General features: G+C 41.0%; 1 protein-coding gene across 1 annotated transcript in view; it reads left to right on the top strand.

Annotated features, from left to right (window-relative positions):
* Nucleotides 1-21219, top strand: part of RARRES1 (retinoic acid receptor responder 1) — a 52356-nt gene that overhangs the window by 11852 nt on the left and 19285 nt on the right. The window contains exons 2-4 of the mRNA XM_080818858.1: nt 4061-4123; nt 6551-6734; nt 9796-9932. Coding sequence (XP_080674984.1) covers nt 4061-4123; nt 6551-6734; nt 9796-9932 — 384 coding nt within the window. The remainder of the gene's footprint in view (nt 1-4060; nt 4124-6550; nt 6735-9795; nt 9933-21219) is intronic.

The following is a 21219-nucleotide window of genomic DNA, read 5'->3' as shown; positions in this document are numbered from 1 at the left end:
CCTTACACATATGGTGCCTCAAGGAACCTCCTGCTGTGAGGCCCCAGGAACCAGCGTCCCAGTTCCTGGGGGCTGTGAACCAGAGGTGGGTTAGTTAGCTTGCAGGGCATGTGTAAGCGTGATGTGACCACGCCAGCCAGACTGTCCCCAAGCCAGGCTACATCAGACTTCTCTCAGTCAGCCCCCAAACCCGTCCCGCAGGTAGCCCTAGCCACTTTCTAATGTATTGCCAGTGATGTTACAGAGATACCTCATGGCTTCTTTAATGTGCATTTCTCTGATTACTCATGAGTCTGAACTGGCCTTCAGAGCTCTGTTAGCATAGTTAGGACATGTGGGGTGCTCAGAGCAGTCCCCCGCACAGACCCACTAGGGTAGCTGTTGTTGTTCTCTGAGTAAATACAAGCATAGTTTAAATGAGGGTTGGTGTAATAATGTCCTAATATAAAACTTACCTTCTAGTGGTTATTTCTGCTCTGGAATTACATTCAGTGTTTGCCTTCTACTGTGGCCCTCCTTTCTGTCTACCGTGTACTTCTCTCCATTTCCACCATCCCCACCTTGGTTCATCTACGACCCTCCGCTCACCTCCTGCAGTCTCTGTGGCCCGTGCTCACTCTGGACACCTCCTCACTCCAGCTCCAGCTCTCCACACTCCAGTAGAAGGATCTTTTAAAAATCTCTTCCATCTCTCCTGGCTTCCTATTTCTCTGCCGATAAAATCCTCACCTTAGCTGGTGGGGTGGCCCCTCCTTATCCTGGCTCCTGTCTTCCTGCCCTCTGGCCCCAGTGGCAGCTCCTCGGGGAACTTCTGCCCCACTGTTGCTTCCCTGTGGGATGACTGGCCTGGACCGCTTCCCCCGCCCCAGTCAATTCCTTCTTAATCTTCACAGTTCCGTTTAGAGGTCACTTCCTGATCCTGAGACTGGATCAGTCCTCCAGGTATCCTTTCATAGCTCTTAAGTCATCTATAATCACATGGTCAGTTCCAAAGGGATCTCTTTGAAGTTCTCCTCCTCCTACACACCGCCCCCCACGCTGAAGGCCCAGGCTACCACTGCCCTGTCTCCCCGTGTTCCAGCACCTAGCACTGCACTCTGAGCTCCTGCGGTGGGTGTCCAACAGAGGCCTCTTTACTGCAGAACAGTTGTAATCAAAGAGAGCCAGAGGGAAACACAGCCCTGCAACTGCCAGGGGGCACGAGACACTCACTCTGTCCCCGATGGAGCCCAGGCTGGCTGGTGCTGCTCACGGGGCTTATCTCGGGAGGACCAGCAAAGTGGCCTCACAGGAGCTGTGACTCATGCAAGGAAGGAGGGAGAGGCCCTTGTGGGAGATAAAAGCTCTGCGTCTTGGTAACTGATAAAGTGCAACCAAAAATACAAAAATCTTATTTTGGACAAAATGTAGATGCTTTTAAGAGTGCCTGATTAAAATAAGGAAATCAAATCAGCAAGGCAAATAACTCTTCAAAAGGCCAGGCTCCATTCTGACTCAGCTCACAGCCTTTGTTAATCGAGTTCTGTTTCTTTCCCTACGCAGTACATACTGATACCTCCTTTTGCCTCTGTGTGTTTTCAAAAACTGTTTTCAAATACTATCTTAAGTAGGTCATTTAAAATATGCACAGTTTTATCAAGGACGAGGAAGACTTTTGTTAATCCTTTCCTATGGCAAATAATCACCACCCCCCATGTATTACTGATAACGAAGTTTGATGGTCCCTGACCCTCGTATCGGAGGCCTACACTTCGTGGGGGTGGGGGAGCTGGAAGTGGGTGCAAACGAAGGTCCTGCATGTAGCAGGTGAGAGGGCCCAGGGCTGGCACAGTCAGCGTTTCAAGGCTTAGAACCTGCTGGCAAGCGGAGGGGCTGCCTTCTCCAAGTTCTAGTTTGTGGTGGGTCCCACTGTGGTGTGAGAGTCATAGGCAGCAAGCCCACCATTCCTCACGTTCCTTTAACTTGGGAAGCGAAGACCCCAAAGTTGAGGAGTCTGGGAGACAGAGGCCACGGACCACCTTATCCCATGACTTCCGTACAGATCTCAGATCCATTTACCACTCACCGGGAGCTTCAGGTGGAAGGAAACCAAACAAAGCAACCTTGAGTCCATGTTGCCATTCTTCCCTAGCCTGGAACTTGGGCCAGACTCTAATGTCCAGCATGGTTCTTTCTCTTCCTCAGGTCTATAGATTTTCCTAACGATAAAAATAGTGAAATATATTGACCTTTTACCCTGATCCTGTCTAAGCCCTTTTAATGCCCTATCTTATTCTTGACAACACCCTAAGTACTGTAGTTATGTTTGCTGGGAACTTCCTCCCTCTCTGAGTTCAGGATGAAGTTCTAAGTCCTCTTCATTTGACCAAAAAAAAAAAAAAGGGGGGGGGGCTTTCCAGGACCTTGTGCCCGTCTCCCCATACAGCCTTTTTTCTGGCTTCATTGCCTCCCCTGGAATGGCAGCCCCTACTATTCCTACACCCTTGGCCAGCCAGTACCTGCTCCTCAAAGAACTAGTTCAGGCCTCCCTACGCTTAGCGCCCTGCACACGCACAGCTTTCTGCCACACTGATGAGCACGCTATGTCTCCAGTGACTTGCCCGTTGCCACAGTAGCAGTGGGTTTCTGGTAGGGTTGGACTGGATATTCTTTGTCTGTATCTACCCTGCCGTGCTTGGCAGGGTAGGTGGCAAACAGGGACTGAGGGAGAAGTCAGACTTGTGTGTGTGAATTCTGTACATTGAAGTCTGTGTTTCAACTTACACCAGAACTTTTTTTTTCTTTTTTTTTTTAAGATTTTATTTATTTATTTGACAGATCACAAGTAGGCAGAGAGGCAGGAAGAGAGAGAGGAGGAAGCAGGCTCCCTGCTGAGCAGAGAGCCCATTGCAGATCCCAGGACCCTGGGATCATGACCCGAGCCAAAGGCAGAGGCTTTAACCCACTGAGCCACCCAGGTGCCCCCAGAACTTTTTCAAAATTGAAAATGGGTCCTAAGCAGATTGCCCCTGCGCTCTGCTCTGGGGGCTTCCCCACCCCCGACACAGTGACATCCGTACATTCACATGTTTCGATAGTCTTTATGTAAATAATTGCCAGAGCATCCTATCCCTCTGTTCTCTAGGTGTCCAGAATTATTTAAGGATCTAAAATAGGAATAGATGATATCTGGCATATTTAAAATAACTATCCTGTTTGGTGGTTGTGTTTCTGGGCTAAGATTCAAAGGAAATCAGTATTTTCAGAGTCTTACTTGATGGTAAATGGCATGAAATCCTTCTAAACAGTTGAAATTGCCTCAGTGATATGACTTTGTTGAGTCTAAAACTGTGCCTCAGAGTCGATGACAAGTTGAAAAGGCTGCATGTGCGTTTCTAGAGTTTAGATATACACCCGCTGGTGAAGCCGCCAGGGAGGGAGAGGCATGCGTCTGAGGGTCTTCAGTGTCTGTACTCCCTCCCAGACCTCCAGCCGCAGAGGCAGATCCCCTTTGCCTGCAGGGTCTGGGGGTGCGTTGGAGCTGAGGCGTCCTCCTGGGGCACCTTAGTGAAAGTAGTCACTTCTGCCCACACCCCCCATCTTCATTTATCACCATCTGAAAACCCATTATCTATAATGGGGCTCACCATTGTGCCATCTTCCCTGTTGACCATTGGCCGCCAGGAGCATGAGGGCTCCCCCTGGCTGGCACCCTCCTGAATGCATGAATGCATATCCCTCCCTCCGCCACCCCCCCACCCCCCCCTTTCCTGTGTTAGGGCAGAGAGAGGCGCTCCCTCCCAGCCTGGCCTTTACACATCCGGTCTCACAAAGCCAACCGGCCCCTCCGTACAACCATTTCCCCTCCTCAACCCCCTTTTGTGAGTAGATGTCACACGAGCAAGCAGAGTATCATGACTGGAGCAAAATTTGAACTCTTTTCCTCTTGTAAAAAATGATTTTATTCCGGTATAAATGCTAGGGCTACTGTTTGCACGCCCTGCTATCCCAAGAGAGTGATTCTTCAATAGCAAGATGTTAATAGAGCTTCCACTAGGCTGATTCCGTTTCTCTGTTTCAGGTTAATCCAAAGAAGGGATGTCAGGTGGACCTGGTGTTTACCACAGATCACTATAACCCAGAGGTAAGCTGCCACAATCGCTGAAGAATCCAGTTAGCAACTCCTGTGGATTTATTTTTTTAAAAAAGGTGAAAGTCTGAATATATAGTGACCTGGAGGTTAGCTTCTGGTTTGGTTTTTTTTTTAATGCTTTGTTTTGTGTTCTCAAGAGTTGAAGAGCAGAGCTAACAGGAGCCCACGATCGAACGCCTTCAACTCCATGGCCTTATGCGAGACTGCGTTTAAAACAGTCCCAGAGCCACCGTCCCCTCCTTCCTTTGCCCCTGGGAGGGAATTTCACAGTTCCTTTGGTACCCCCTCCTCACACCTCTAAATGCTTAGAATGACTCACTCCCAAATGTCAACCTGTTCCTCTTCCTGTCAGCTCTTGACATTTTCTTAGCGGGCCAGCTTCACATGAGGCCCATTCCACGAGCTCCCCTACAGAAGTATTCTCTAAAACACAGAGCAATGTATGCCGCAGGCATTATTAATGTCTCTACAATCCTGACCAAGCCAGGCCATGGTTTGCCAAGTTTCCTTTACCTGATCTTAAGAAGAGAGTAAACAGAAGACTCATACACAAATTAGAACCAGATGAGCTGCCATGTGCTGGGCTGAGCTGGGAGTCAGCAGCTGGAACTTGGGTGGAGAGACCAGCCCAGATGCTGTCTGCGTGGTGCTGACTCAAAGCAGGCAGCATCCCATTCAAGTGTCTCAGGGGGCAGAGCTTCCAAAGGGAAGGCATGACCCCGGCCCCCCATCCCATAGGGAGGCTTCTGGAAGAATGCTTACCAGTACATAGAAATAAGTTCTAACCACATAGCCGTGTATTCTGACTTTGCTGCTTCACTTAAGAACTGAACATCTTCTTAAAGCATAAAGAAGACCGCTTTGATTTCTATCATTGCAAACTGAAAGATTAAAGGTAAAGGGAAAACAGATTATGTTGACCAAGAATGTTTCTGGGAAGAGTGCAGCTAGCTAGTTGAAATGCTCCATTTCAGGGGATGAGGAGAGTGCTTTGCTTTGATTCTGTGGAGCTGTTTCAGGGTGGGAGGGTAGGAAAAGGAAGGAAAATGAAAGGAGGCAATACCCGGTTTCTTTTCTCTTTCCTGGAAACAGCTTAGACATCAAAAGAGATTATGTGCCAGCTCTCTTTTCTGCCTTTGATAAGCCTCTTTCGGGACGCCCCCTTCACCTTTCTTTCATGTTGCGGCCGATAATTAGGATTTTAATGCACTACTGAAATTTCCTCTCATTCCAAGTAGCACTCACGGGAGGAAGGGTCTCCCATTGTAAAGCAGAGTTCAGTTTTTTTGAGTTAGTGCTAGAAATGGACTTACTAAGCAGATCCAATTTTCATTAAAATTTGTCTCCTTGTGAGCTTTTTTATTTAAAGTTTCTTTTTGGTTGTTGTCATCCAGTTTCAGTGACTGTAAAAGTGAAAAGAACTGAACTGCTCAACCAACCACTCTGTAACAGGAGTTCTTAACTAGGGGCTCATGGATGGGTTTGGGTGGGGCCTTGACTAGTGGCCCATGAACTTCCTCAAATTCTAGGCTTAGTGGTGATGGTCTGAGCATACGTGCATTCTTCTGGGAATAGATTCTGGCTTTTTTTGTTGTTGGGGTAAGGAATCTGTGACCGATGAGGATGAAGAAGCACTGTCCTGTGGTTGAGTCATACATTTAATGTTTATTTGAAGCATCTAACTGTCCACCTCCAAGTGTCTCTGGACTGGAAGAAAAGTGAGGGGATGATCCCAGAGTACTCAGTACGTCTGTGTTTAAATACAAATGCAAACAGACATCCCCTGGATTGGTCCTATTTGGGTGCCATTTGTCTCTATTCCTTCCAAATTAGATCTTGGAGTAGAGAGATGGAGGTAGTATAGGGCCAAGGTTTTGGCATCAGATAGACATGAGCTCAACTCCTGGCTTAGCATTTACTAGCTGGGAGACCCTGGAGTAAGTTCCTTCTTAGACTTCAATATCTTCATCTGTAAAGTTGGCATCAGAGAGCCGAATTCATAAGGCAGTATGAGCATGTTGTCATTTTTGTTAATGGGAACCAACTTCATCTTTCAGTTCAAGTTAGCAAGCTTGAGGTCCAGCTAAGCATTATGTTGGTGCACAGTAGGAAAAGTACCTACTGTCCTTGAGGTTGGACCAAGCAGTACTCAATAGGCACCAACAATCTTTCTTTTAGATAGGCCCAGCATTATTGTATAAGGGCATTGTCAGAAAGCAGGAGTTTAAATGACAGCAAAGAGGAAGGACCATTGTGTTCAGCAGTGAACACAGAAATCATTTTCCACAAAGCCAAGACCACTGCATCTATATTGATGCCACATACGAGGAACTTCTCAATCCTGTGTGTAGCTGTGTATTGGGGTCCGTGGGCAGTGATAAGTAGCCATTCTCTTTAATTCCAAAATCTTTATTTCAGGTTGGTGAGGAGCATTTGGGGAAATGTTCTGCTCGAGTGTTTTTCAGGAATCAGAAACCCAGACCAGCTATTAATGTGACTTGTACACGGCTCATCGAGAAGAACAAAAGACAAGAAGAGGATTACCTGCTTTATAAGCACATGAAGCAACTTAAAACCCCCCTGGATGTCATCAGCATACCTGGTATGAAACAGTGTCTGGAATTTCTGTATTAGGGAATGTATGTAATGACTAAATCCTAAATAGAATGATCATGTACATTTTTATCCCCAAAGTGGCACTTTAATTCATCTATAGAATGTGAAACACCTTGTTATTTAAAAAAAACCTCAGAATTATCATTTTCCTGTTCTTCATCTCCAGGACAATATGGTAACTCCATCAAGAGCTCTTGGTGCCCTTTTAATCTCCCCACTATGCATCCCAGACAAGGGCCAGGGTGAGAGTTCAACCTTCAAAGAAGAGGTAGAGTTGCTACAGGAGAGGCACATAGTGGGGAAGTTTTCAGGGCTGAACCCAGAGCCTGAGGCGACATTTCTAAAGATTTGCAGTGTCGGCCTTGGAAACCTATGTGATGAGGCATCACCAGACCCCCACGGTGCCCACCGCAGACGTCCGAGCAGAGCTGGGCGAGCCAGCTGTCTCGGGGCCTTGCTGGGAGGCTGCAGCAGAATCAAGTTTGTCTCACTTAGGTCAAGAGCTAATGGGCAGTGGTGCCGTCTTTAATAAGAAATGAGCCCGGCCCTCCCAAGTGACTCAGCTGAAGTGAAGCAGAACTCATGCTTTCTGACCTCAGCACTATTGAGTGTGTGTGTGGGCAGCAGCTGAGACTCAGCACTTACTGGCAAATCCAATTTGCAAAACCACAAAAGTCATCTCTGGACTTGTGCTTGGGTATTAAGCTTGACATCTGACCAGTGTAGCACTCAGCATCCCACGCTGTCTCCCGGCTCCCTCGTTTGCCCGGAGACTATAATGGAGCCATGTCCACATGGCGGGACCTGTGGTCTCCACTCCTGAGTGCATCTGTGTCCCCTCCATTTGTCAGGACTAAGTGTTCTTAAAAACCTGCCTATAGAATACTACTCCTTGCCTTTCTAAAATTCAGAAACTTGGGTGTTTCCCATAGTCATTCTCTACCAACTCAGCTTAAATCCTGTTCCAGAGAAATATGAGAGATAATTCAAAATCTTGGAATTTCCTTATGTTTAGTACAGTCTGAAATAAATGGGCTCATGACTGACGCTTACAATCTGCATTTATCTAGGGATTTCCTCCCTTTCGCTTTAGCTGGGGAAATAAGATTTTATATAGTCTTCTTAAAACACAAATTTTAGAGACTGTAATAGGACCTTTTCTTTGAATATTTGCTACAGGATCACTAGGTTTTGGATACTTTTTAATCATGAAGTAAACTGCATTTTGTTCAGTTAATACGTCCTACATGCCAACAAGGGTCATTCTGTAACAATCTAACTTAGTGTGGCATACAGCTCCACAAACTTACTTTAAATAGAGGGCACCTTTTTGTTAACAATTTACAAGTTCTGTTGTCAGTTTAAGTTCAGTGGAGGCATATAATGGTACTATTTATAGCCTATCTCTGTATACAAAATTATTAAAACCGGAAGGGTTTGGTTTTAGACAAGAGTGAGTCAGAACTGTGGCGCTGTCCTCGGATTGGCCAGTTCAGATCTCAGCAGCCTCTGTTCCGTACGCAGTCAGTCCGGGGCGCTGGGCTTCTCTGGAGGGCAGCGTTCTCTACAACTGATGGGTGAGACCATCTAATCTGTTTCAGGATATCCTCGCTCCACATTATTTTTCCCCTAAAGAAGTGGTCATTTGTTTTTTGTGACGAGTACAACTTTCACTTTTTTAACAAATTTACAAACTTCCTTTAGTTGAGCCCAAGTATGCTACAGAGGAAAATACTGAAGACCTGGGAACAACCAGCCCGGTCCGGCCACCTAAATGAGTCTGTAGCAGGGTTGTCAGCCATCCTTGTTATCCCCAGTGTTCAATGTAACTAACTTGCCTACCAGCAATGGCTTTGTTGAGCCCACAGGGGCACTGTGAGATGAGTCCTGGGATGGGTGGCTGGATGAAGGAAGCTTTCACTCTCTCTTGCTCCCACCCCCACATGCACCACAGGAGTCCGAGGCTCAGCTCAAACTTCTTCTCTGTGAAGCTTTTCCCAGATTCCTCCCGCCCAAAGAAACCTCTCCCTTCCCTGTGCTCTGTCAGCATTTTGATCCTCCTTCTCTCGAGGCAGGTATCCGCTGTGTTTCTGCAGTGTCAGCGAGTGGAGGGTAGGGACCCAACTTTGGGTCTCTCACAGCACCCACACAATCCATGAATGCTCTTTGAATTGACTAGCATTGTAAACCAGCCAAGTCACGTTCCACCTGTACAGAGAAGAATTTGTGCTAAAGATTATTCTTCCAAGAAGGATTAGTTTCCTGATAAGTTTGTTCCTATTCCTCACATATTATATTATTATTGAGCCTTTATTTAAACTAAGAATAGCTCCACCAAATTGCATAAAAGGATGGCCCATGAACAGTTATCTTATAAATTAATTACATGCTAAAATTTGAGTTCCTAAAAGTCACAAAAGGTGATTTATTAATCATTGTATCCCCAACTCTAGCAGTGTCTGATATGAAGTAGGTTTTTATAAATATGTGTTGAAATGAAAAGATTGCAGTTCCAAAAACAATACCACAGGGGAAAACCCACTTGATTTCTTCATGTGGTCAAAATCAGTGACAGAGATACTGGCAATTCACTGATTAGCTTTAAAGCCAATGATTAGTGAAGGACAAAGACATTTAGCAATCGGCAAAGACCATTGCATGGACTTGTAGACCCAGACCAGAAGGTAATGTGGAGAAGATAATTGATAGACTTTCCAATCTAATTTTAAAATGCTTCTCAACTAACAAGACTTTAACTTTGAATATCATTCTAGCTCTTACTTTGCATTAATATGGTACAACAAATAGCCCTTCATTTTTTTAGAGTAGCTTTACTCAGTAGGTTGTACATACTGAAGCACGGGAATCTCTGTATGATGTAGAAACAGATAAGAACAAATCATGTGTCCAGCACAAGATCTTGCTGTAAGAGAGGGCTGATGTGGCTTAGTTTACGCTCCTACTCATTCCTAAACATATGAAATTGTGTCTCCAAAATGCCATAATGAAAAGGTCCTTTTTTTTTTCTTTTTTTCCTTCCCTCTCAGATAGTCACGGACATATTGATCCCTCTCTGAGACCCATTTGGGATTTGGCTTTTCTTGGCAGCTCTTACGTGATGTGGGAAAAGACAACCCAGTTTTTACACTACTACATGGCACAGATCAGCAGTGTTAACCACTGGGTAAGGAAAAAAACCCTGAAAATTAACTTTATGTCATAAGAGATACAAGCAATGCAGAGTTCTAAGACAAAGTTATTTTGAATTTCTAGTTTTATGGAAACAGTTTTACTTGCTGTCATTTACTTGCATGTCATTCATTCAGTAAATATGTCCATGCCTACAATGGACCAGGTATAGTTTTAAAGAGTGTGGATTTAGCAGTGAACAAAAAAACAGAGTATAGCTGCCCTCACTGAAATTAATTTTGGTGAGGGAAGAGAAAGATAGTGAACTAATAAACAGTTATTATGTGTCAAATGGTGGTATTAAGCACAATGGAAACAATCAGGGAGAAGGGAACGCAAGGGAGTGATAGAATTGCTACTTACATTTTCTCAAGTTAAGTCCCCTCTAATTTGAGCAGGGGTGACAGTGAAGCAGAGGCCTAGGGGCAGTGAGTGAGCCATGCCTCCATAAGGGAAGAGGATTTCAGGCAGAAGGAACTGAGGGCAGCAATGTGGCTGATAGGTTGGAGAAGTAGCAGTGGGGTTACTGTGACTGGAGCAGAGTCAGCAATGGGAGTGTGCCAGGAGATGAAATCAAATGGAGAGGACCAGCTCCTGTAAGGCCTCATGGGCCAGTAGAAGAACCTTGTCTTTTACTCATTAGAGCATTTTTAGCCTAGGAGTGATATGATCTGACTTACAATACCATCATTCTGGCTGCTGTGTTGAGAACAGACCAGAGAGAGACAACAGTGGAAGCAGGGAGACCACCGAAGTGTTGGCAATAATCTAGGCAAAGCCTGGGGTGACTGGGACCAGTGGCCGCAGCTGAGGTAGTGAGAAGTGTTTGCATTCTTCATGTAGTTTGAAGTTAGGCCATCAGTTTGTTGATGGGCTGGATGGAGATCTAGCTAAGGATAGTCTTGGGATTTTGGCCTGAGTAACCGGAAGGACAGAGTTTTCATTCACTGATTGGGGAAGACTGCAGGGGGGACAGATGTGGGAAGAAATGAGCTGATCCAGGGCACATAGACTAAATTCTAAATTACCATATAGATGGTATTTAAAGCTACAAGAGTGGATGACATCACAGAGAAGGTGAAGATAGAGAAAAGTTCTGTATAGAGTCCTGTGATACTTGTAACTTCAGAGGTTTTGGATAAGAGAAAAGATGTTTCAGGGATGAAGCTTGACTCTATCCAGTGCTGCCAGAGAATCCTTCCTAAAGACACCTGAGATTGACTATTTGACTTAGGTGGTTGGAAGTTACTGGAGCGCTCATCAAGAGCTAGCTCACTGGCACAGTGTGGGTAAAGACCTAAGTGAAGTACGTTGGGAACGACTGGGAGAAGGGAAGTGGACACTCCATGTCTCTCAAGGAACTGAGCTCTAAACGGGACTAACAAGAAAGCAACGGGCCGTAGCTGCAGGATGGGTAAGCACAGGGTTGAAAGAGAGTTTGTTTTCTGTTGTATTTTTAGGTTGGAAAGTTTAACAGCATATTTATATGTTGATGAGAAAAATCCATTAGCAAGGGGCAAAGGTGGACTTGTAGGAAAGCAAAGGAAGAACTGCTGGAGCTCATATCTTTGAGTAGGCAAGAGGATAGGATCCGTCCAAGAGATGCTCTTAGAACATGGAGAGTTCACCTGGGGGGAGGGCAGAGGCGCAGTGTCACAGAGGCTGACAGGAGGCTAGCTATCGTGGTGGGAGGCGTGGAAGTTCTCACTGCTTCTGTGTTCTCAGTGAAGAATGAGACAAAGTCATCTTGTGGGAGTGAGGATAAGAGTGGAAGTGTTGGAAGTGTGGGGGGGTACATGGACTTGGCATTCTGCAGCCCTACGGGCTCCTGGAAGGAGCTGCGCTCATGAATATAGAGGGGGGCCAGTCATGGTGAGCTGTCTGGGCCTGGATAGAGTCAGGTGGGCTTAGCCCAAGCTGGGGTTATTGTCAGGAAAGTAGGACGTAGAGAGAGAGTGACATTTCCAGTCAACCACGTCAGTTGCTTTTAAGAGAGGCAAGATGAACTAACCTTAAGAACAAATTTCTAAAATCCATTTTCTTCATGGATGGGTGAAACAGTGGATTCACCTATGGATGGATCATTAGTGAATATCTTCTGAGTACAAAGATTTGCCCGTCATCAAGTAAGCACTTTTTTAAAAAAATTTTATTTCTTTAAGTATGTTGATAGTCAATGTTATATTAGGTTCAGATGCACAACATAGCGATCGGACACTTCTATACATTAGCCGGTGCTCACCCGAAAACTGCCATTACCATCCATCACTGCAGAACATTGTTACAGTATTATTGACTATATGCCTTGTACTGTACATTTCATCTCCATGGTTTTTTTATTTTATAACTGGAAGTTTGTACCTCTTGATTCCCTTCACCTGATACACCCATTTCCCCTATTCCCTGCCTTTGATAAACATCAGCTATCTGGCTTTATAATAATTTTATAATTGTTAAATTATAAGTAATTTACTTATAATTATGTAAGTAATATATCACTTATATAATTATTAAATAATTTTATATTAAAAATAAAAATTATTTTTCTAGCTTTTTGTAGCTGAGTAATATAGCATACTATATATGCTATAATATCTTATAGCATATATGGATATGCTACTCCATACCATATCTTCCTTATCCATTCATCTGCTGATAGACACTTAGATTGCTTGCATATCTTGGTTAATTGTTAAATGATGCTGCAGTGAACAAAAGGTGTGGATATCTTTTCCAGTTAGTATTGTCATTTTCTTTAGGTGAATACCAAATAATGGGAATCCTGGGTTATGTGGTATTTCTATTTTGAATTTTTTGAAGAATGTCCATACTGTTTTCCACAGTGGTTGCACCAGTTGACATTCCCACCAGCAGTGTGTGAGAGTTCCCTTTTCTCCACATCCTTGCTAGCCCCATGGTATCCTGTCTTTTTTATTTTAGCCATTCTGAGTGCTGTAAGATAATATTTCATTGTGGTTTTGATTTGCACTTCCCTGATTATTAGTGTTGTTGAGTGTCTTTTGGCCACCTGTTATGTCTTCTTTGAAGAAATGTCTATTTGGGTCCTCTGCCCAATTTTAATCAGATTGTGTGTGTGTGTGTGTGTGTGTGTGTGTGTGTGTGTGTGTGTGTGTTGGGTCGACTGAGTCCTTTATATATTTTTGGATATTAACTCCTTATCTGAGAAATTATTTTTAAATATCTTCTCCCATTCATAGGTTGACTTTTTGTCTTGCTGATGTTTTCCTTTGCTGTGTAAAATGTTTTTATACTGGTGTAGTCCCAATAGTTTGTTTTTGCTTTTGTTTCCCTTGCCTCAGGAGACATAATCCATAAATATGTTGCTAAAAGCAGTGTGCAAAACATACTGTCTATGGGTTTGTTTTTTTTTAAGAGTTATATGGTTTCAGGTCTCACTTTAGGTGTTCAACCTATTCTGAATTTTTGTGTGTGGTTTAAGAAAGTGGTCCAATTTCTTTCTTGTATGTCGCTATCCCATTTTCCCAACACCATTTGTTGAAGAGACTGCCTTTCCCCATTGCATATTCTTGACTCCTTTGTCATAGATTAATTGACCATATAGGTGTGGTTTTATTTCTGGGCTATTTTGTTGTATTGATTTATGTGTCTGTATTTCTGTGCCAGTACCATACTGTTTTGATTACTTTGGCTTTGTAATAGTATATCTTGAGATCTGGAATTGTGATACTTCCAGTTTTGTTTTTGTCAAGATTGCTTTGCCTATTTGAGGTCTTTTGTCATTCCATACAAATTTAGGATATATGTTCTAGTTCTGAGAAAAATACTGTTGGTATTTTGATAGAGCTTGTGTTAAATCTGTAGATTGCTTTGGGCAGTATGGACATTTTAATAATATTCTTCTAATTCATAAGCATGGTATACCTTTCCATTTGTGTTGTCTTTAATTTCTTTCATCAGTGTCTTGTAGATTTCAGTATATGGATCTTTCACATCCCTGGTTAAATATATTCCTAGGAATTTACTCTTTCTGATACAATTGTCAATGTTACTGTTTTTTTTTTTAATTTCTCTTACTGCTACTTCATTATAAGTGTATAGAAATGCAACAGATTTCTGTCTATTAATTTTGTATCCTGGAAGTTTACTGTTTATTCTAATCATTTAGAATTCTAATCATTTAGAATTAGTTTATTTTAATCATTTTTTGGTGGAGTCTTTAGGGTTTTCTCTATATAATATCATGCCATATACAAATAGAAAGTTTCACTTCTTCCTTACCAATTTGGATGATTTTATTTCTTATCTGATTGCTACAAGTAAGGCTTCCAGTACTATGTGAATAAAAGTGGTGAGAGTGGACATCCTTGTCTTTCTCTTGATCTTACAGGAAATACTTCGGATTTTCACCATTGAGTATGATGTTAGCTGTGGATTTTTCTGAGGGGTATTTCCTTTAAACCCACTTTGTTGAGAATTTTTATCATGAATATCCGGATGTTCATGTAGGATGTATCACGTAGGATGCTTTTTCTATATCTACAGAGATGATCATGTGGTTTTTATCCTTTCCCTTTTTGATATGATGTATCATGTTGATTGATTTACAAATGATGAACCACTGTTGCATCCCTGGAATAAATCCCACTTGATTGTGTTGAATGATCCTTTTAATATATAGTTGATATTGGTTTGCTAATATCTGGTTAAATATTTTTACATATATATTCACAAGAAATATTAGCCTTTGGTTTTCTTTTTTTTCTAGTGTCTTTATCTGGTTTTGGTATCAGGATTATGCTGGCCTGGTTCTGACTATATAAGGAGTTTTTATTACTACTGATTCAATTTTATTACTAGTTATTGGTCTGTTCAAATTTTCTGTTTTTTCCTGGTTCAGTTTTGGAGGATTGTATGTTTCTAAAATTTTATCTATTTTTTTCTAGGTTGTCTAATGTTTGCACATACTTTTTTAAAATATTCTCTTCTAATCCCTTGTGTTTTTGTGGTGTTTGTGGGTTTTTTTGCTTCATTTCTGGTTTTATTTATTTGAGTCCTCTTTTTTATAGATGACTCTATCTAAAGAGTTACAAGTTTTGTTTATCTTTTCAAAGAATCAGACCTTGGTTTTATTGATCTTTTCTGTTGTTTCTTTAGTCACTATTTCATTTCTTTCTGCTCTAATCTTCATTATTTCTTATATTAGCTTTGGCTTTGTTCTTTTTCTAGCTCCCATAAGGGTAAGCCTGTTGTTTGTGATTTTTCTTTTTTTTTAAATCATTGTTTTAAAAATTATTTTCCATATGACTTTCTTTTTTTTAATTTTTTTTTTCATCAAAAACAATGGTCTGGGAATGCCTGGGAGGCTCAGTCAGTTGAACATCTGCCTTTGGCTCAGGTTATGATCCCAGGGTCTGGGGATTGAGTCCCACATCAGGCTCCCTACTCAGCGGGGAGCCTGCTTCTCCCTCTGCCTGCCGCTGCCCCTGCTTGTGCTCTCTCTTGCTGACAAATAAATAAATAAAGTCTTTAAAAAAAAAAAAAAAGGATGGTCTGTTATTTTATTGACAGTAGTAAGTTGACTCATAAAACTTAACAAAACTTTTTAAAGAACAAAACTTTAAAAACAAAGCAAGACATTCCCTTGTACAGTCATTTTGTTAATTCCTTTATGCCATTAAGTAACTCTAAACAAACTTCTTTATTAAGCCCCAAAATAATTTCTTTCTGGAAAGGTTATTCAAGAGATACCAATTGAATTTATCTCAGATATTTGTTTATGCAGGTATTCTTTCTAGTTAGCTTACTGTGGAAGTTCTTTGTATTTTTTTTAATTATAATTTTAGTATAGTTAACAGTGTAATATGAGTTTCAGGTATAAAATGCAGTGATTCAGCAATTCTATACATTACTCAGTGCTTATCATGATAAGTGTACTCTTAATTCCCATCACTTATTTCACCCATCCCTGTACCCACCTCCCTTCTGGTAACTATCACTTGGTTCTCTAGAGTTAAGAGTTTTATTTTCTTTTTTGCTCCTTTGTTTTTTATCTCTCAAATTCTACAAATGAGTGAAATCATATGGTATTTGTCTTTCTCTGATTCACTTATTTCACTTAGCGTTATACCCCCTAGGTCTAACCGTGTTGCTACAAATGGCGATTTCATTTCTTTGTGTGGCTGAATAATATTCCACTGTGTATATATACCATTCATCTATCTATGGACACTTGGATTGCTTCTGTAATTTGGCTATTGTAAATAATGCTTCAGTTTACATAGTGGTGCATGTATCTTTTCGAATTAGTGTTTTTGTATTCCTCCAGTAAATCCCCAGTAGTGGAATTACTGGATCATATGGTAATTCTATTTTTAATTTTTTGAGGAACCTCCATACTGTTTTCCATAGTGGCTGCACCAGTTTGCATTCCCACCAGTAGTGCAAAAGGGTTCCTCTTCTCTACATGCTCGCCAACACTTGTTGTTTCTTGAGGTTTTGATTTTAGCCATTCTGAGAGATATTAGGTGATATCTCATTGTGGTTTTGATTAGCATTTCCCTGGTAATTACCAATGATGAACAACTTTTCATGTGTCTGTTGGCCATCTGGATGTCTTTTTTGGAGAAATGTCTGTTCATGTTTCTGCCCATTTTTAATTGGATTATTTGGGGGGTTTTTGTGTTGAGTTGTAGAAGTTCTTTATATATATATATATATATATATATATTTTTTTTTTTTTTAAGATTTTATTTATTTATTTGACAGACAAAGATCACAAGTAGGCAGAGAAGCAGGAAGAGAGAGGAGGAAGCAGGCTCCCTGCTGAGCAGAGAGCCCGATGCGGGACTCGATCCCAGGACCCTGGGATCATGACCTGAGCTGAAGGCAGAGGCTTTAACCCACTGAGCCACCCAGGTGCCCTATATATTTTTGATACTAACCCTCTATTTGATATGTCATTTGCAAATACCTTCTCCCGTTCATTAGGTTAGCTTTTAGTTTTATTGATTCCCTTACTGTGCAGAGGCTTTTTATTTTGAAGTAGTCCCAGTAGTTTATTGTTGCTTTTGTTTCTGTTGCCTCAGGAGACACACCTGTAAATATGTTGCTATGACCAACATCAGAGAAATTACTGTCTATGTTCTCTTCTAGGATTTTTACAGTTTCAGGTCTCACGTTTATATTTTTAATCCATTTTTAGTTTACTTTTGTGTATAGTGTGATAAAATGGTCCAGTTTCTTTCTTATATATAGCTGTCCAGTTTTCCCAACACAATTTGTTGAAGAAACTGCCTTTTTCCTATTGTATATTCTTTCTCCTTTTATAAAAGATTAATTGACCATATAATTATGGGTATATTTCTGGGCTCTGTATTCTGTTCCATTGATCTGGATGTCTATTTTTGTGTCAATACCATACTGTTTTGATTACTACAGCTTTGTAGTATATCTTGAAATCTGGGAGTGTGATCCCTCCAGTTTTGTTCTTTTTTTTTTTTTTTTTCCCCTAAGCTTGCTTTGGCTATCCAGGGTCTTTTTTGTTGTTGTTGTTCCATATGAATTTTAGGACTGTTTGTTCTAGTTTTGTGAAAAATGCTGTTGGTATTTTCATAAGAATTGCATTGAGTGTGTAGATTGCTGTGTGTAGTACAGAGATTTTAACAATATTGTTTCTTCCAATCTATGAGCATGGAATATTTTTACTTTTGTATCTGTCATCCTCAATTTCATTCACTTATTTTTTTTTAAGATTTTATTTATTTATTTGACAGACAGAGATCACAGTAGGCAGAGAGGCAGGCAGAGAGAGAGAGGGAGAAGCAGGCTCCCTGCTGAGCAGAGAGCCCGATATGGGGCTCAATTCCAGGACCCTGAGATCATGACCTGAGCTGAAGCAGAGGCTTTAACCCACTGAGCCACCCAGGAGCCCCTCATTCACTTATTCTTTATAGTTTTCAGAGAATAGGACTTTTACCTTAATTAACTTTATTCTTAGGTATTTTATACTTTTTGGTACAATTATAAATGGGATTGTTTTCTTAATTTCTCTTTCTGCTACTTCATTATTAGTGTAGAGAAATGCAACAAATTTCTATACATTGATTTTTGTATCCTGTGACCTTATGGAATTTATCAGTTCTGGTAGTTTTCTTGGTGGAGTCTTTAAGGTTTTCTCTCTATATATATATGTATATTTAGTATCATGTCATCTGCACATAGTGAAGTTGTACTTCTTCTTTATCAATTTGGGTACCTTTTTCTTGTCTGATTGCTGCAGCTAGGGCTTCCAGTACAATGTTGAAGAAAGTGGTTATAGTGGACATCTGTCTTGTTCCTGACCACAGGAGGAAAGCTCTCAGGTTTTCACCATTGAGTAAGATGTTAACTGTGAGGTTTTCATTTATGGCCTTTATTACATTGCAGTGTATTCCCTGTAAATCTACTTTGTTTTTCTGTACCTATTGAAATGATCATATAGTTTTTGTCCTTTCTGTTGTTGACATAATGAATCAGTTTGATTGACTTGCAAATATTGAATGGCCCTTGCATCCCAGGAATAAATCCCACTTGATCATGATGAATGCTTTTTAAAAGGTATTATTGTGGTTCTCTTTCTTTGTAGTGTCTTTATCTGGTTTTGGTATCAAGGTAATGCTTGTAAAATGGATTTGTAAGCTTTCTTTCCTCTTCTGTGTTTTGGACTAGTTGGAGAAGAATAGGTGTAAACTCTTCTAAAGATTTGGTAGAATTCACCTGTGAAGCCTTCTGGTCTTGAACTTTTGTTTGTTGGGAGTTTTTTGACCACTGATTGGATTTCATCGCTGGTGATCAGTCCGTTCAAATTTTCTTTTTCTTCCTGATTCAGTTTTGGGAGGTTCTGTTTCTAGGAATTGATTTCTTTTAGGTTGTCCAATTTGTTGACATATAATTTTTCATAATATTCTTTTATAATCCTTTGTATTTCTGTGGTGCCAGTTGTTACTCCTTTTTCAGTTCTCATTTTGTTTGAGTTCTCTCTCAATCTCTCTCTCTCTTAATGAGTCTGACTAAAGACTTACTAATTTTGTTGATCTTTTAGAAGAACAGCTCTGGTTTCATTGGTATGTTCTATTGTTTTTTTAGTTTCTACTTTGCTCATTTCTGCTCTAATCTTTATATTTCTTTCCTTCTACTGGTTTTGGTTTTTGTTCTTTTTCTTGCTCTTTAGATGTAAGGTTAGGTTGTTTGTTTGAGATTTTTATTGCTTCTTGAGGTGGGCCTGTATAGCAATAGACTCCCTCTTAGAACAGTTTTTGCTGCATCCCAAAGATACTGGATTGTTGTGTTTTCATTTTCATTTATCTCCATGTATTTTTTTATTTCCTCTTTGGTTTCTTGGTTGACCCATTCATTGTTTAGGAACATGTTCTTTAACCTCCATGTATTAGTGCTCTTTCCAGATTTTTCTTATTGTTGATTTCCAGTTTCATAGCATTGTGGTCAGAAGAGATGTATGGTATGGCCTTGATCTTTTTTAATTTGTTGAGACTTGTTTTGTGGCCTACTATGTGACCTATTCTAGAGAATGTTTCATGTGTACTTAAAAAGAATGTGTATTCTGCTGAGTTTTTTAATTTAATATTTTCAGACACATGAACAGATACTTCTCCAAATACATACAAATGGCTAACAGACATATGAAAAAACGTTCATCATCATTAGCCATCAGGGAGATTCAATTGAGATACACATTGAGATACCACCTTACACCAGTTAGAATGGCCAAAATTACCAAAACAGTAAACAACAAGTGTTGGAGAGGATGTGGAGAAAGGGGAACCCTCTTACACTGTTGGTCGGAATGCAAGTTGGTGCAGCCACTTTGGAAAACAGTGTGGAGATTCCTTAAGAAATTAAAAATAGAGCTATACTATGATTCTGCAATTGCACTACTGGGTGTTTACCCCAAAGATACAGATGTAGTGAAAAGAAGGGCCATCTATACCCCAATCTGTTCCAAGATTCATTGTTTATGCACTATACCCAGTGCTCCATGCAATATGTGCCCTGCTTAATACCCACCACCATCCCCATCTCCTCCAAAACCCTCTGTTTGTTTCTCAGAGTCCACAGTCTCTCATACTTTGTGTCCTCCTCCAATTTTCCCCACTTCACTTTTCCTTTCCTTCTCCTAATGTCCTCCAATTTATTCCTTATGCTCCACAAGTAAGTGAAACTGTATGATAATCAACTCTCTCTGCTTGACTTATTTCACTCAGCATAATCTCCTCCAGTCCCTTCCATGTTGATAAAATAGTTGGGTATTCATCCTTTCTGATGGCTGCATAATATTCCATTGTATATATGGACCACACCTTTATCCATTCGTTTGTTGAAGGGCATCTCAGCTCTTTCCACAGTTTGGTGAATGTGGCCATTGCTGCTATGAACATTGGGGTACAGATGGTCCTTCTTTTATTTGGGGTAAATACCCAGTAATGCAATCACAGAGTCATAGGGTGGCTCTATTTTTAATTTCTTAAGGAATCTCCACACTGTTTTCCAAAGTGGCTACACCAACTTGCATTCCCACCAACAGTGTAAGAGGGTTCCCCTTTCTCCACATCCTCTCCAACACTTGTTGTTTCTTGTCCTGTTGATTTTGGCCATTTGAACTGGTGTAAGGAGGTATCTCAGTGTGGTTTTGATTTTAATTTCCCTGATGGCTAGTGATAATGAACATTTTTTCATGTGTCTGTTAGCCATTTGTATGTCTTCTTTGGAGAAGTGTCTGTTCATGTCTTCTGCCCATTTTTTGACATGATTATCTGTGTTTTGGGTGTTGAGTTTGAGGAGTTCTTTATAGATCTTAGATATCAACCTTTTGTCTGTAGTGTCATTTGCAAATATCTTCTCCCATTCTGTGGGCTGCCTCTTTGTTTTGTTGACTGTTTCCTCTGCTGTGCAGAAGCTTTTGATCTTGATGAAGTCCCGAAAGTTCATTTTCGCTTTTGTTTCCTTTGCCTTTGGAGGCATGTCTTGAAAGAAGTTGCTGTGGCCGATGTTGAAGAGGTTACTGCCTAAGTTCTCCACTAGGATTTTGATAGATTCCTGCCTCACGTTGAGGTCTTGTATCCATTTCGAGTTTATCTCTGTGTATAAGAGTAGTCAAGTTTCATTCTTCTATACATAGTGTCCAATTTTCCCAGCACCGTTCATTGAAGAGACTGTTTTTTTCCCCCACTGAATATTTTCTCCTGTTTTGTCGAAGATTATTTGACCATAGAGTAGAGGACCCATATCTGGACTCTCTACTCTGT

The sequence above is a fragment of the Martes martes genome, assembly GCF_963455335.1.
Source record: "Martes martes genome assembly, chromosome: 1".
NCBI lineage: Eukaryota > Metazoa > Chordata > Mammalia > Carnivora > Mustelidae > Martes > Martes martes.
The sequence above is the reverse complement of the archived record's forward strand: the minus strand, read 5'-3'. Positions and strand labels throughout refer to the sequence as shown.